This window comes from Periplaneta americana, chromosome 14 (assembly GCF_040183065.1).
Source record: "Periplaneta americana isolate PAMFEO1 chromosome 14, P.americana_PAMFEO1_priV1, whole genome shotgun sequence".
In the NCBI taxonomy this organism is placed as follows: Eukaryota; Metazoa; Arthropoda; class Insecta; order Blattodea; family Blattidae; genus Periplaneta; species Periplaneta americana.
This window is the reverse complement of record NC_091130.1, coordinates 157,159,031-157,174,201: the sequence shown is the minus strand read 5'-3', so window position 1 is coordinate 157,174,201 and position 15,171 is coordinate 157,159,031. Positions and strand designations below refer to the sequence as shown.

The following is a 15,171-nucleotide window of genomic DNA, read 5'->3' as shown; positions in this document are numbered from 1 at the left end:
AAGGTACATGATCCTGTTGTACATTTGAACACATTACATATACCTTCATTTTATTTTTTCCATCCTTAATAGATCTGTAAAACAGGAAAATACATACAGGAAGTTGTAAAGGAATCTTCAATAATTATTTCAAGCATTTTTTCATTTAAAAAATTTCATCTCACAAAGTTAAAAAAAAAAATAAAGTATGAAAAGTGTTTAAAGGTACAACACTCTCCCCTACACTAAACTAGTGGCTTGTGCAGCAAATGCTGCAAACTAAGTTCATTAGACGTTCAAATAAACATTTTTCAGATTTATTTTCAATGAAGAATACCAGACATTCTGAAAGTTATTTGCTTCCATAATAATGAAACATACTCTGTCTCGAGTCAATACTGAAGAGAACCACGCATATAAATATCTACACCACACCGCCATTAAATATATGAAAAAGACCCAACCCCACTTGATTAATAACTATAAAAATATTATCTTACGTAAGTTTTATTGCTTTCAATAACATATACTATATAACCGCCACTCAGTAAAATATAGAAATCAAAATCCAATTTAAGATATTCTCTACATCTACTTATATAACCCCAAAACGTTTCACTTTCATATCATCAATATAGCATTAATCCGTATAATTAATGAAAAATAGTCACATCATGGCATTAACTACAATAATATTTCATTTCTAATGGTAATAATGTCATCAAACCACCTCAAGTTTTGTAGTTTTTAATATCCAATGCACAGCTGTACCCAGAAAATTACACACCACAGAATAGAACCTGTAAATTATTTTTAGTAAGTTAAGTTTTTAATAACCAATTTAATTTGAGCTCTAAATATGTCAGCATTCTTGCAGATCATGGCCTTCGTGTAATATTGTTTACTGTAGTGTGTGTTTTGTTTTATTCTGAAATGCAATTAGCTAGTTCTCAAAACTGACGACAGATGGATTTTGGAAATAGGAAAATTATCTTGAAAATTGACATTTCAATGAAAACTACTATTTTTCTAAAAAACTTTGAGTTCCAAGCTTCAAAATGAGGGGTCATTTATTAAAATCCGTTCAGCCTTTCTCCCGTAATTTCCATTATCAGTTAAAATTAGGCCTATATATATATTTATTTCAATTGTGTTATTAATGCTGTTTGTAGAAACATAGATGTCATCGGGTATTCAATGTTAACAAATTTTTAACCTATTTAAACAGATGATTGCGTGTGTGAATATGACGACTGTGAAACTTAACGAAAACTTGACAATGTAATATTTGTCTACTGAGAGGCACGACGTCAAAATATCACAGGTATTTGAAGTTCACAAGCAAGTAAACGACGCTAAATCAAAAGCAAAGTGACCTACAGTTGATGAAATTGATTATATACAGGGTGACTAAAAAGATTGTGTTCAAACTGAAGAACCTTAACAAGCTTACAGAGGGGCTGGGACATAATAATTTTACAATAGAAACTTATGGTCTAGGAAGAAATTCTGAGTCACTATAACCCTGTGAATATCAGTATCTACATGACGACAGCATACCAGTGAAGTAGGCTACATAGGTCCTAATATTGGTTTATGTAAAAATTTAAGCACCACGCTAAGATTACATGAACGTAACAATTAATTTTGTATTACCGTACACCTAAAGTTGTTCCAAATGGCGACCACGAAACTTTGGTGCATTCTCCCTAATATGCCAGGCACTTTCCAAACCGCATCAGATGCTGCAAGTATCCTAGCTAAACGTGTTTATGGCTCTTACACTTGTGTCTCGTAAACGAGGGTTTTCATAGTCTCAAAAAGAAGTATTAAAGAGGCATCAAATCAGGGGAGCCGGCTGGCTATTAAATCGGTCCTCCTCTTCCGCTCCAACGCCCGGGATGTTACATTTGAAAAGTCTCATACAGAAACAGTAAAGAGTGCTGATGCTACGTCCTGTTGCATCCAAATCTGCTGACGCTCTGAACAACTTGTTGCAAAAGTTGTTCTGAGCACTGAGTTTTGTTTATTGGCTGCCTATAGTAGAGACAATATTTGACAATGTGATTCCGAGGATTCATAAAGGAATTATCTAGCATTCGCTTTACAGTTGAGAGAAACATCTTAAGAAATTCTACGAGGAAATCAACCGAAGAACAACAAATGTATAACTTCATATTCAATATTCCGCTGATTGGTATTGAAAGGTAATGTGATCAGAATTTCTGAAGCTCTAAATTGGACGCTCTCTACTAGTACAGATTCGTAGAAAACTACTCCTCTTCATCGTACAATATTCAGAAATGTAATTCTCTAATTTCAAAATAATGTCTGTGTCTATATTGCCGTAGGTGTGAACACAGACATAGACATTCTAAATATCCAACTGAAAAACCAGAAACTACACTAGAGCAATAAAAGACATTGTCGTGCATAAACTTTACATAACGAAAAATGTATAATTAAAATTCTTATGGGTTAACATTTCCCGTAGCCTGTACAATGAGGAAGTAACTGGTGGTCCTACCTCGCTCCAGTCCAGGTAGTTGCCGTACCCCATGTGGTTGCACGTACACCGGCACTCCCTGATGTGCCGCAGCAGGATCTCCTCGTCCCAAAGCTCGCCGCTGCTGCTGCTCGTGCTGTTGTTGCAGCTGCCGTGTTGCCGCAGACGACCGTTACCCTCCACGCCACTCAACGCGGTCTCACAGATCTTGTTGGAGCACTTGGTGACGTCATCGGGCCTGCTGGCCTTCTCGATGAGCAGCAATCCTCCGTCCTCGAGCTCCGAGTTCTTGAGGGCGCTGTCGCTGCTGCAGTGGCGTCTGGAGCGCTTCGTGTCCTTGATCAGGAAACAGCTGCGACTGCCGCCACTGCGGTAGTTCAGGAAACTGCGGATCGCACTTCCGTTCGGTCGACTGTCCTTGCTATCGATAGTGGTGGCGAGAATCGCGCGTCTGTTGATTCGAGTCCGCTCGTTGCACGTGCACACGGGGGGCTCCATCACGCCAGCAGCTGCGAACAGAGAGACACGGGTTCATCACACGCGCCAAGGAAACTGTAAGGGCTCATTCACAATCAGTGGCGGCTCGTGAACTTGTGGATTGGGAAAGCTGCAGTAGATTTCGGTACATACAAATTTCACTTCTTGATACCATTACTAATAAGTATAGGACAAAAATAAATGCACTACATATCGAAAAACCAAAACTTCCTGACTTAGTTGGGAGATATCTGTGGGACCATTTGCTAATCCATAAGAAAAACTAATACCATCGATTTCAGTCTGAATTTCAGATCGGCAGACACTCAACTTACAATCTACCACTTCATTCTGAACTGTCTTAGAATAACCTTAAACAGTGGCATGTTCCAAATGATTTTTGAGAGGCTCGTTTAGATTACTCACGAATTGTAGCAACCCACGAAATACACCAGGGTTCTTCGAATCGTTTTTTCATCATGTCTCCTAAAGGGTAAGTTCATATTGGCCACAAAATTTGATTCAATCAATATTTTTAAAAATAAAGGTACGGTTTGTTTACGGCGATCATCGCAGGGCGCACATCGCCAGCGATCGTCCCCGGAGTTGCTAGCAGTTGAAATGAATAGGCACGTTTTCTTTACAGCGAAGATCGCGAACGCAGTTCGTTGGACGCGACGCAGATCGCTGGAGGTTGCTTCTGAAGCAAATTCAGGACGCACATCGCCGCATTCGTGTTCAATAATCTATATTTAGACAAGGTCATGTTGTAATATCGAATATCTAATCTGTACACGTTAACCACGTCTGTAGGTTTTGGCTGCAAAACAAATCAAGACTTTTGTAATTTTTCGCGGTCTGAAGACGAAATTATTATTGAATATGTGTCACAACATAATGCTCTTTTTAATATGAGCTTGTGAATTAATAAACAAATTAAACAATAAACCCTTACATTACAAATTACATTTTTATCACGCCCGAGCCCCAGAGAATTTCGTTCAGTGTTGGGTAAGGGAGAAATTCTCTCTTCTGTAAGTTTTCTGTGACTAGGCCTACCTAAGTACTTACGCGGTATTCTGAAATATAGCGGTTTTTTTTTTAGAGATGTAGTTGATCGTATATACAAGGCATAATAAAAGCCCAAACGAACCAAACCTAACCTATCACATGTTCGTACATGTAAAGTGTATAAGCGGATTACGGAGGGAACTACCTCAGCGCTAGTTTAGCCAATTTTTTTTTTTATTATTGTTTGGAATACACCATGTAATGTAATACAGTATCATAATAATAATAATAATAATAATAATAATAATAATAATAATCAGTTCATAACCTGAGTTACTGCCGATCTTTCAACTGGAGTTACAGGGGTCTTGACAAAATTTGTAGGTAATTTAACATTGTCATTTTCAATTAAACTCAAAACATAATCAAACTGGTCAGGTGAGAGTCTGAAATGTTCCTTAAATTTTGTAGCGTTTTTATAAAGATGTCTCATTATCAATGTGTTAAAACAGAATTCTGTAAACCTATTCCTCAATATTTCATTAGTCCGTAGCTTGTTCCTTTTATAATACGCATGCGAGATTTTGATACCGTCATCTCCCTCTTCTAGAATAAATAGCAACTTCATTATCTTGAATTTATTCATTATAATTTTTAGGTTATGTCCGTGGCCTACATTAATTTACTTGACCATATGTAGTAGATGAAGGAATAAACAAATGAGAATCTACAGCGATATGCGTCAATAAAGAAACCACTTCTCGGCGATCATCGCCAGCGATGTGCGTCCGACGATGATCGCCATAAACAAACCGTACCTTAATTTCACGATTTTTTTCTCACTTCTTGATTATGTTTGAGAATGTTTGTTCTGTTCGTTTCACTTAATTGCACAGCAGTATGAGTTGCGTAACATAGCCAATGAAACAACATTTTTCAGGTGAGACTGTGAAGATTCGTGCTTTTTACCTTTTAGGGGCAAATGTCCTAAATCTGTCACACCACTCCTAGTCCATGCAGCATCACCACCGAAGAGGAGGCAAGGAAAACAAAATACAGATTTTTTTTGTTCACATCCACGTAACCACAAATGCTTAGCGTAAATTTCATTGTTATACTTCCTTACATATATGCACTATTTCGGCTGGATGAAGCTTAAGTAAGATTTAAGTCGGGTAACGGACGACCCTTTAATTTCACTTCATTACATCAATATTCTCCGCAAGGGAAAGTTGAGAAAAATAAAATTAATATTCTGTAATTCACACACACTCATGCTTGCACATTTGCACTGGTTAAGTTACGGTATTAAGACGTCACACCAAAGCAACACTCAGATATACTGATGGTCAACAATTTTCTAAAACTGGAAAAGAAGTCCCTTTCGTATTTTACGTGCTATATCAAAAGGATTCTACTCGTGCAATCATTTTGAGTTAAGGCAAATATTAGGTTCTGCTGGAGGCTGGATATATACGTAATAGTAAGACAAAGGAGAATATTAATTTCGTTATATTAACTCGATAAGATTCTACAACAATAAGTATGTGAAAAGAAAATTAAAATTTTGTCATTAAGTTTCAAGGGAATAGAGAATCCATTTGACGCAGCATTACAATAGCGGTGTGGGAGGAGAGAAAAGATCCCTTGTGGCCTGGCTCTGCAAGCCACTGCAGCGAGATATGGGTTTTAAACAGCGGCAGTTCCCTCTGCTTCCCTTCACCTCTCTTCCCCTGACCATGCAGGACACACTCTCTATGAGCTGACCACCCTGCAGATCCCAGGACGACTTTGAATGCAGTGTCAATTCCAATACAGTCGACGCGCAAAAAGATTATGCATAAGATAATAGTACATATTCTCGGCCAGATGAAATATAAAGCAATTTACCAATAAAAGCTGTAACAATTCTTCTACAAATTGAAATAAATATTATTTTTATTTTCCTGTCAAAGCAGGGAGTGCTGCAGCTCCGCAGCTCTTATGGACGAGCCGCCCCTGCACATATGTAAATTAAACATAACGTAAGCGTTAACTTAAAAATGTAAACGTTACGGCAAAATCAAGAACATTCACGATGGGAATATAAACATAACCGCAAAGATACTTGGTAACCATGGAAACATATCATCGACGCAATTTCCTGATATTCTGTCGTATACTCAGAGCTCCACGATTGTGTTCTGTTTGCAAATCACGTAAGCATATGCATGAAAGTTTGGAGTTCGCAAACTTCCATGTTAACGTCCAACGGTACTATTAATGTCATTGTTTATGTGAATCATTGTGAATGATCCCATTTGGTAACCTGGGCACAAATTTCTGAGTTTATGTTACGGTTATGTTTAATTTTCATTGTGAATGTGCCTTAACAGAGTGTGGTATACACAGGTGGTATTAGATTCTAGTTCACATCTAACATGAAAAAAATTATACGAAAGAATACGAAAAAAATTATATCTATTGCAATCGGTAATTTTATGAATAATCATAGCCAGAGCCATATGGTTCTTTTTTTTTTTCGTATTAGCGATAAACGCAAAAAAAATGATTTATTTGTGTTAGAGGATGTATACAAATCAGTGTTAAATATAGTTCATCTATGACAAAATATTTCACACCAACTGTCGCGAATTTTATAAGTCTTAATTTTTTTTATTTGCTTTATTTTAACAGCAAAATATGATATCTAGTTTTTCGTGGAGAAACTTGGTACATACTTAAAACTTTTGACTTTCTCTTATTTATATACAATCTGCGCACAAAGTCAGTATACACATTTCAAAATATACTTACTGGCTTTTAAGGAACCCGGAGGTTCATTGCCGCACTAACATAAGCCCGCCATCGGTTCCCATCCTGAGCAAGATTACTCCAGTCTCTACTATCATATCCCACCTCCCTCAAATCCATTTTAATATTATCTTCCCATCTACGTCTCGGACTTCCCAAAGGTCTTTTTCCCTCCGGCCCCCCAACTAACACTCTATATGCATTTCTGGATTCGCCCATACGTGCTACATGCCCTGCCCATCTCAGACGTCTGGATTTAATGTTCCTAATTTTGTCAGGTGAAGAATACAATGCGTGCAGTTCTGTGTTGTGTAACTTTCTCCATTCTCCTGTAACTTCATCCCTCTTAGCCCCAAATATTTTCCTAAGAACCTTATTCTCAAACACCCTTAATCTCTGTTCCTCTCTCAAAGTGAGAGTCCAAGTTTCACAACCATAAAGAACAACCGGTAATATAACTGTTTTATAAATTCTAACTTTCAGATTTTTTGACAGCAGACTGGATGATAAAAGCTTCTCAACCGAATAATAACAGGCATTTCCCATATTTATTCTGTGTTTAATTTCCTCCCGAGTATCATTTATATTTGTTACTGTTGCTCCACGATATTTGAATTTTTCTACCTCTTCGAAGGATAAATCTCCAATTTTTATAGATCCATTTCGTACAATATTCTGATCACGAGACATAACCATATACTTTGTCTTTTCGGGATTTACTTCCAACCCTATCGCTTTACTTACTTGCTTCAAGTAGAATTTCCGCGTTTTCCCTAATCGTTTGTGGATTTTCTCTAACATATTCACGTCATCCGCATAGACAAGAAGCTGTTTTAACCCGTTATTAATAACAATAATATTTCCTAATTTACAATGAATCCGTTCAGCATACGCTAGAGTGTACTGGGGTTGCCGACAATCTCCCAAATTCAGAGCCAGGTTTCGGGACAGTCACTAGGGGAATGAGAAACAAATGATATTAAAGAAGACAGAAAGCAAGAAGAAAGAGAAAAAAAGAATAATATACCTTCAGAAACTCCAAGAAAGAGAGAAATCGAAAGTCCGGAACAAAATTTATGTCCTAGCATAATGATATTCACTTTCCATTTCAAAACGGACTTTCCGGCGTCCCTCCATGTATCATAGATAATGCCCATCAGCGCTGAACCCAATTTTCACTTTTTATTCGCCCCGGAGTATGAATACAGCAAGTTAACCTGGATGTATGTGCGTGGAAGGAAAAAGCAATTACCCATATAAAAGAAATGTTACTGGTTGCCAGCGGCGCTCAGAGGCAATAAAATAAATCCTAAGCAGTCAGGGACAGAGCCCTGATAAAGCATCGCGCCCTGGGGCCCAATGACACGACTTCAACATGTCGACATAAATGACGCTCTGCTGTCAATGTCGTCATAAAGAATTCCGAAATGCACCCCAACAAGGTGGCGATTTCCACAACTCCAGTTGACGCATCGCACTTGCGGTCGCAAACAGGAGAAAATATATCGGTGGCTGATTCTAATGTGCTTTTCCATTTACCATTACCTTCCTCACGACAAATCTTCGAAGTTGATAAATGAATAACGCCATTAAATCACACACATTTTTTTCGTAACTAAGCAACTTGTCTGTGGCATCAATATTTCATTCATCTGTTGCGCGATATATGAGGTTTTAAGGTCACCAACATAACTCGAACGGTATTTTTGGTTCATAAATTCGTAGTGTTTTTTTTTCTGTACTTTCATTCATCTGCTGTCCATGTTTCCATAGCAACGAAGTATCTATCTATCTGTCTGTCTGTCTGTCTGTCTGTCTGTCTGTCTATCTATCTATCTATCTACCTATCTACCTACCTACCTACCCACCCATCCATCCATCCATCCACCCACCCACCCACCCACCCACCCACCCATCCATCCATCCATCTATCCATCCATCTATCCATCCATCCATCCACCCACCCATCCATCCATCCATCCATCCATCTACCTATTTATTGCATATGATACTCATCCTCTTTCACAATAGCCCTGCCAAGACTCTGGAATTCGCTACCTGCTAGCATCAGGGACTGTCGAAATAAAATTGAATTCAAACGCAAACTTACTAGGCACTTGGTCAGTAATTGATTTCTTGTAAATAGTTTCCTTAATCTATCACAAAATATTTCAATATCCGGTAATTTCATCACTAAACAATTTTGTTATTCTAGGTTTAATTTGTAATTCAGTAAATATAAAATATTCTTTGTTTTCCTATGACTATTACACTTTTACTACGTCACACTACTTTTGACCAATAAAACGGTAAGAAAGGACGTCTTTCAACCAATCATGGCTGTTTATCGCACAATTTTATCGCGTCCCTAGCATTTGTTTAATTTTATCGCGTCCCTAGCATTTGTTTGTTTTTATCACTACCCTAGCATTTGTTTAATTTTATCGCGTCCCTAGCATTTGTTTGTTTTTATCACTACCCTAGCATTTGTTTAATTTTATCGCGTCCCTGCCATTTGTTTGTTTTTATCATTACCCTAGCATTCGTTTAATTTTATCGCGTCCCTAGCATTTGTTTCTTTGTTTGCCAACATTTAAAACTGCACTGGTCTGGACGTCAAAAAACAGAAAATTACAAACCACTCCAGTCGATGCACAGCACTTTCAAATATGACTCGCATTGGCATTCAAGAACAAGAATTAATAAAGATCACTGGTCATATAATATGAAGAGCACCATTCGGAAATCCTGAATAAGTTGAGGAATACACCATGTACATCAACGAGTTCACTTCTTTTACTCACACGTCCAATATAACATCAACTGAACCACCAACCACTAAAACATTCAAATTTGAAAATTGTACTTTCAATTATTGTTTCTTTTAAAATTATCCATGTTTATTTGTTATTTCATCATCGTTAATTAAAACGTTTCTTGTTTATTTCATCATCCCCAATTAAAACTTTTCTAACACTTGTTTATATTATTTAGGTTATGTTATAGCTTCTGCTATATGATATTATGGATAGTCACGTATCAGAGATTGTTTAATACTAAGATTTATTGAAAATCTTCTGTCAAGTGACGTTGATTACTGGGATCCGGATGATGTTTTTTTTTCTGTACTTTCATTCATCTTCTGTCTATGTTTCCATAGCAACCAAGTAGACTATTTATTTACGCTATGAACTTAATGTGCCAATCTATTATATGAGGAAGTTTTATACCAGAAAATCTATCAAAATAGGTTATTTAATTGTTCCGTGTCATATTACGAGCACTTATTAAACGGTTGGTTTGCAGGTGTAATCATTTCATAAAGATCCAGTGTTAATGTTAATATTGGTGAATAGTTTCATCACCACCATGTGAGGCATCAGACTACTTTTTAATTTTATAATGTTATAGCCTAATAACGGACATTTTAATGCAAGTGTAATAGTATTGCAATATATTGATAATGCGTTGATTAGTTTTATTTTTTTTAAGAACCTATAAATTCGTAAATATAAGATTTAAAATCCTACAGAATTCTAAAATATGAGTTGATAAAAACCTAATTTCAGTTTTTTAAGACCTAAAGGTCCGAGGCTTGATGATGACAAACCATCTTTTGAGTGTTCCACTGTGCACTGAAACTTAAGGTACTCATCTACCATAATTTTTAATTTTCCTTTAAAAAAAAAAAGAAAAAAGAATTTTATTTGTATGTTATCTGAAAGCTTGAACTTCCTAGTTTTCAAAAATATATCAGTTTTGTGTCTATGATTTTTCCTTAATTAATTAGCTGAGTTTTATTGACCGAAAACACCCTTTCTTTAATCGGAAATGCAGTTCTGCAAGTGTCAATCAGTCACATTCTGTTACATTTATATATTTTTCGTGTAAAACAATTCGAATCTGGCAGTAGAGTTTGACTGTATTATTTTTCATACAGTCAGGAAGTTGTGTGTTTGGTTTTACAATTTTTCATACCCTCAGGAAGTAGATGATTTTTCTCCATGTTCAGTTTTACAGCATTTTACAACACTAATGTTAACACAAACTGCACTTAGAATTGAGATATTTTCATCATTCTTGCACCAAAATGAAGCTGATTAACGTAGCTAAATGCCAAACTACAAACACTGTCCTACTGCTGAAGAAAGTTAATTTAAAACTTCAAGATCTGAAATTGTTATTTTTATGTTCGACGTTTTCAGAATATAAAAGGGAATTTTTCTTTAATGGGACAAGATAGGGAAAAAACTGTTTTCACAGCTTATTCTGTGTTCTTTTAGGAGTAAGACAGTGAAAGAAATTTTGGTCTAACATAAAAACTGTAGGTCAAGGACTAAAACAAACAAATTTAAGTTTTCGCTTTAACAAAATTTCCCCCTGCCCTCCCAAAAAAATTTGAGAGGTTTATTTTGTGTGGAAATCCTGGATTAGGCCTATGTGTCAAGTAATCAGGGAAAAAACGTTTTTTTTTTAATTTGGACAAAATCTGCAAAATTTTCTCCCAAGAGTAAATAAGAACCTTAACATTCCCAACGATTCGGAACTGCATAAAGGTTCCATCATCAAGATAATACAGCGAGCTTCGAAGGGATATCGACTTTATTCGGCCCGCTCTGTCTGGTTACTACAAAATCTTATCCAACAGAGAAGATGACCCTTCAAGATTGTAGTAGTTTGCCCTAAAGATGGAACCTGTATGGGTTATTCCATATGAAATCGATCAGTAAAAACCTCGCATATTTTTTATACTCTAATTTTTTCCTACTTATACAAGGTGCTGAGGGGAGTGCATTTTCAAAAATATACTATCGAAAGTCAAACGGTTTCCGTATTATTGAGCGACAAATTTAGCGTATTTTATAAAAACAAGCCTCTTTCAGCGCTCAGAACTCTGGAACCATTTACTGCAGAACATTGAACGGGAGCTTATTTTGAAGCTGACATTTGGTACGTTATGTTAAGTAGCAATCCTTGTTTATATTGTATGCAGAGAGACAGATAATCTGATTTTACTTACTTTTAGGCTTTTTGGCCATTTGTGAAAATGTAAAAAATAAGTATTGAGAAAAAACCTTGCATTATTAAGAGGGATTCGGCATTGTTTGCTTAGTGGCTCGGCAATAAGTTTCGAGGGCATTAAATAGATTATTTTCACACGCCTAGACTTGAACGGCGCAGTACCGCAAGCACTGGCCGAGAGCTGAAGATAAGCGAGCGTTGGGCGTCATTTTACTCCTGTGTTTATGAAAACCTGTGATAAAGTTAGCACAGCCATGCGCTGCTAGACGACACACCACGTGTTTGTCTCCTGGCCTTGCTTATCTCGGCTAGGTCCCGTCTCACAGTCAGCTGGTTAGTTCACGCGCGTACTATTTATTTTCTTTATTTGATATTTTCAATACTTTCTTATCAACATACCATCAGTAAAAAAATATGTGTTTATTTGTACTTTCAATGCGGAATCTATTTATTTTTTAAATATTTTTTTTTTCGGTGGCAAAGGCGTCTTAATGAGGAAAAATCTAAATTTCTCCATTTCCATAAAAAGTAAGAAAATCTGTTAATATGTCAATATAAACTTTAATTTCTCAGCATCAAAATAAACCATGATTTTGATCACTGGGTGAAAGGATTTCGGAGTTACAACAGTTTAAAGTTGCTAATTTTATGAAAATACGATAAATTTAAATATTTTTAATTTAAACACTATGAAGTTCTGATGCCTCAAACTTTGCACAAAGCATTGTATCACAGTTCTCTACGGACAGAAAAAGTTTCATTGTATTTAGAAATTGTAAGGTCAATTTTCTCTATATTTCGGTCGATTTGAGATGGAATAGCTCGTATGCACTTCCGAAGAGTTTTAGCTATTAATTTGAACACCCTGTAGAAAACCCAGAAATCTGCTTCTGAACTCAGTCAGCGTGGAAGCTTAAAAACTCATAAATTGTGACAAATTGAGTGGCAGTATGAATAGCATGGATGAATGCTGACGGGACCAATGCGTCCAGTGAAGCTGTCTAGTCGAGGCTATGCAAACGTGTTTAGTCAACATTGTGGCAGGCTTTCCTTTGTTCTTCCTTGTACTAGTTTACAAAACATTTCATTACCTCTCAAGTGCCCCCATTGCAATTTCAACAAGTTACTCGCACATGCGCAAAACCACTAGCATTGTTGACCACGTGCATGCCTTTAGCAAACAGAAGGAAGATGACATTTTAATTTGTACGCCACATCCACTTTCTATTATCTCTGAGAAGTGGATGCTACAATGCGTTTTATACAGAGCCTTCTTTAGTTACAAGCCGGGGCCATACGTCGGCAACACTGTAATTATCTGTCACCCGGAGGCTAACCGTACAGTACACGTGTGTGTGGTAATGCCGATTTCCAATGTAAATTAATGTTACAATATAAGTGTGTGTCGATGGAATTATGTTTGCGGTCGTACCAAACGTTAATTGTTGATGTATTATAAACTAAGTGCGTGTTGGTGATAAAAAAAAACAAGACAATAAATGAAAATAAAATGGTTGCAGTCTTTGGGAATTTTTACGGTTATTATTAATGATAAAGTAATTGACTATTCTATTAAATATTAAATATTGTATAACTACATTTTTAAATTCTTATTTGTGGTTTGTGTGTATCAGAATTCTAGTCAAATTGTTGGGTCTCGCCTGCTGTATCAATAAAGTTACGTCGTTGGTTTTCAAATTCATTGTAAACAGCTGTTTTGTGATTCCATAAATGTTGCAGTTTTGTTGAAGATTCGGAATGCCTGCTATACGTCAGAACTATCTATAATTTGTACATGCATATAATCACTTTGTTGGTTTGGTCAATGTTACTTATGTCCCGCCCACTATAGAGACATAGGCCAATTTTACACATATTTAGTATAACTTGTTGCTTCTTTGACAGGTTAGGTTTTTGTTATAGCCTACCTTGCATATACGATTATAGCGCAACATTGGCAGTGATAAAAGTGAAATATTCGTTCAGTGGGCGTTGGATACTCTACATTCACCCACTTGGTATTTACAGGATTTAAAGTCCACTGAGTTTACGCTAATTGATACATACATGTACTTAATAGATAATGTTGCGTTTTGTTACCGGTACGTATTATGTTGAAGGGATGTGTTTTCATTTTTTCATAGATTGTTTTACTTGGATTAACTGTATTTACATCCTCATACTTTTATTATAATAGGAATGTCAATAGTTTCTTCTGTTTACATTTTATTTTAGGCCTATTTGCATAATTCACATTCTTAGCTTGTTTTCTGTAGTTATATTTATTTAAAATTATATTTTAAAAAGTTTATAACAAATAATTTATGATAACAGTATTGTTATGGTGACTGGCCAGGTTCAAACTAAAACTGGCTTCCTGGACATCTGAAATATTTATAGAAAAGCACGACATAATCACATAGAATTAAAATGCATATGATATCCTACACCTTTCATGTCAGAGGTGAAACAACATTAAGCGGCAAAACATTGTCAATTTACTAGCCACATAATGGTTAATTGATTGGAATAGGGTATTGCGAAAGTACGTCATTATTTTATTTATTTTTGGTACAAGTAACATTTATTTAAGTATTTATTTATTTTCCCTTGTACCATCAATAAAAAAACAAGTAGGTTTTTATTTTTATTTTTAATTATAAGTGTAGTTGCTACGACACATAGGCACACAGCACTTTATAGGCATCTGAAATATTTGTAGAAAAACACGATAGATAATCGCATAAGATAACATTAAAATATATCCTAAACCTTTCACAGATGAAACACCATTAAGTCGCAAAACACTGTCAATTTGCTAGCCACAAATTTGTTAACTGAATGGAACTTAAGAATACTGCGTAGGAACTTACGTCTTTATTGTATTATTGATTTTATTATTTTCCGTGCAAGGAATATCTTTTTTATTTGTTTATTTACCTTCGTACTCTCAATTAAAACATGATTTTTGTAATTACTTTAAGTGGCAGCCTTTGTATGTAAGTAGCCTACTTACGCCGTATTCTGAAGTATAGCTAATTGATTGCAATAAAACACTATTTTCGAACCCGTAATAATTTACATCACTACTCTGAATCTTGATCTTACCTTTGTGCATGAAGTAATGTTGAAAAAATACGCGTTACGTATAACGAAAGCAATGAGCAAACACAATATCACTCTAAAATCTCCCGCCTCCACTCTGCGTTGCCAAACCTACTCATGCCCCGGCTTGTAACTAAAAAAGGCTCTGGTTTTATATTGTCCTTGTCTAAGGATGCGGCAAATGTATTTTTCGACAGTTGGTACAATTGCAACAGCTGGAATGCATCGGTAACATGAGGAAATTAAAATACTTGTCAATGTCACAGCAAAATACAAAT

The 15,171-nt window shown here is 36.0% G+C and overlaps 1 protein-coding gene across 1 annotated transcript in view; it reads right to left on the bottom strand.

The window, feature by feature from the left end:
• LOC138713919 (dipeptidase 1-like) overlaps window positions 1-15,171 on the bottom strand; it is a 1,227,883-nt gene that overhangs the window by 1,115,503 nt on the left and 97,209 nt on the right. The window contains exon 2 of the mRNA XM_069846458.1: window positions 2,507-2,994. Within this exon, the coding sequence (XP_069702559.1) occupies window positions 2,507-2,983 (477 nt within the window). The 5' untranslated portion in view covers window positions 2,984-2,994. The remainder of the gene's footprint in view (window positions 1-2,506; window positions 2,995-15,171) is intronic.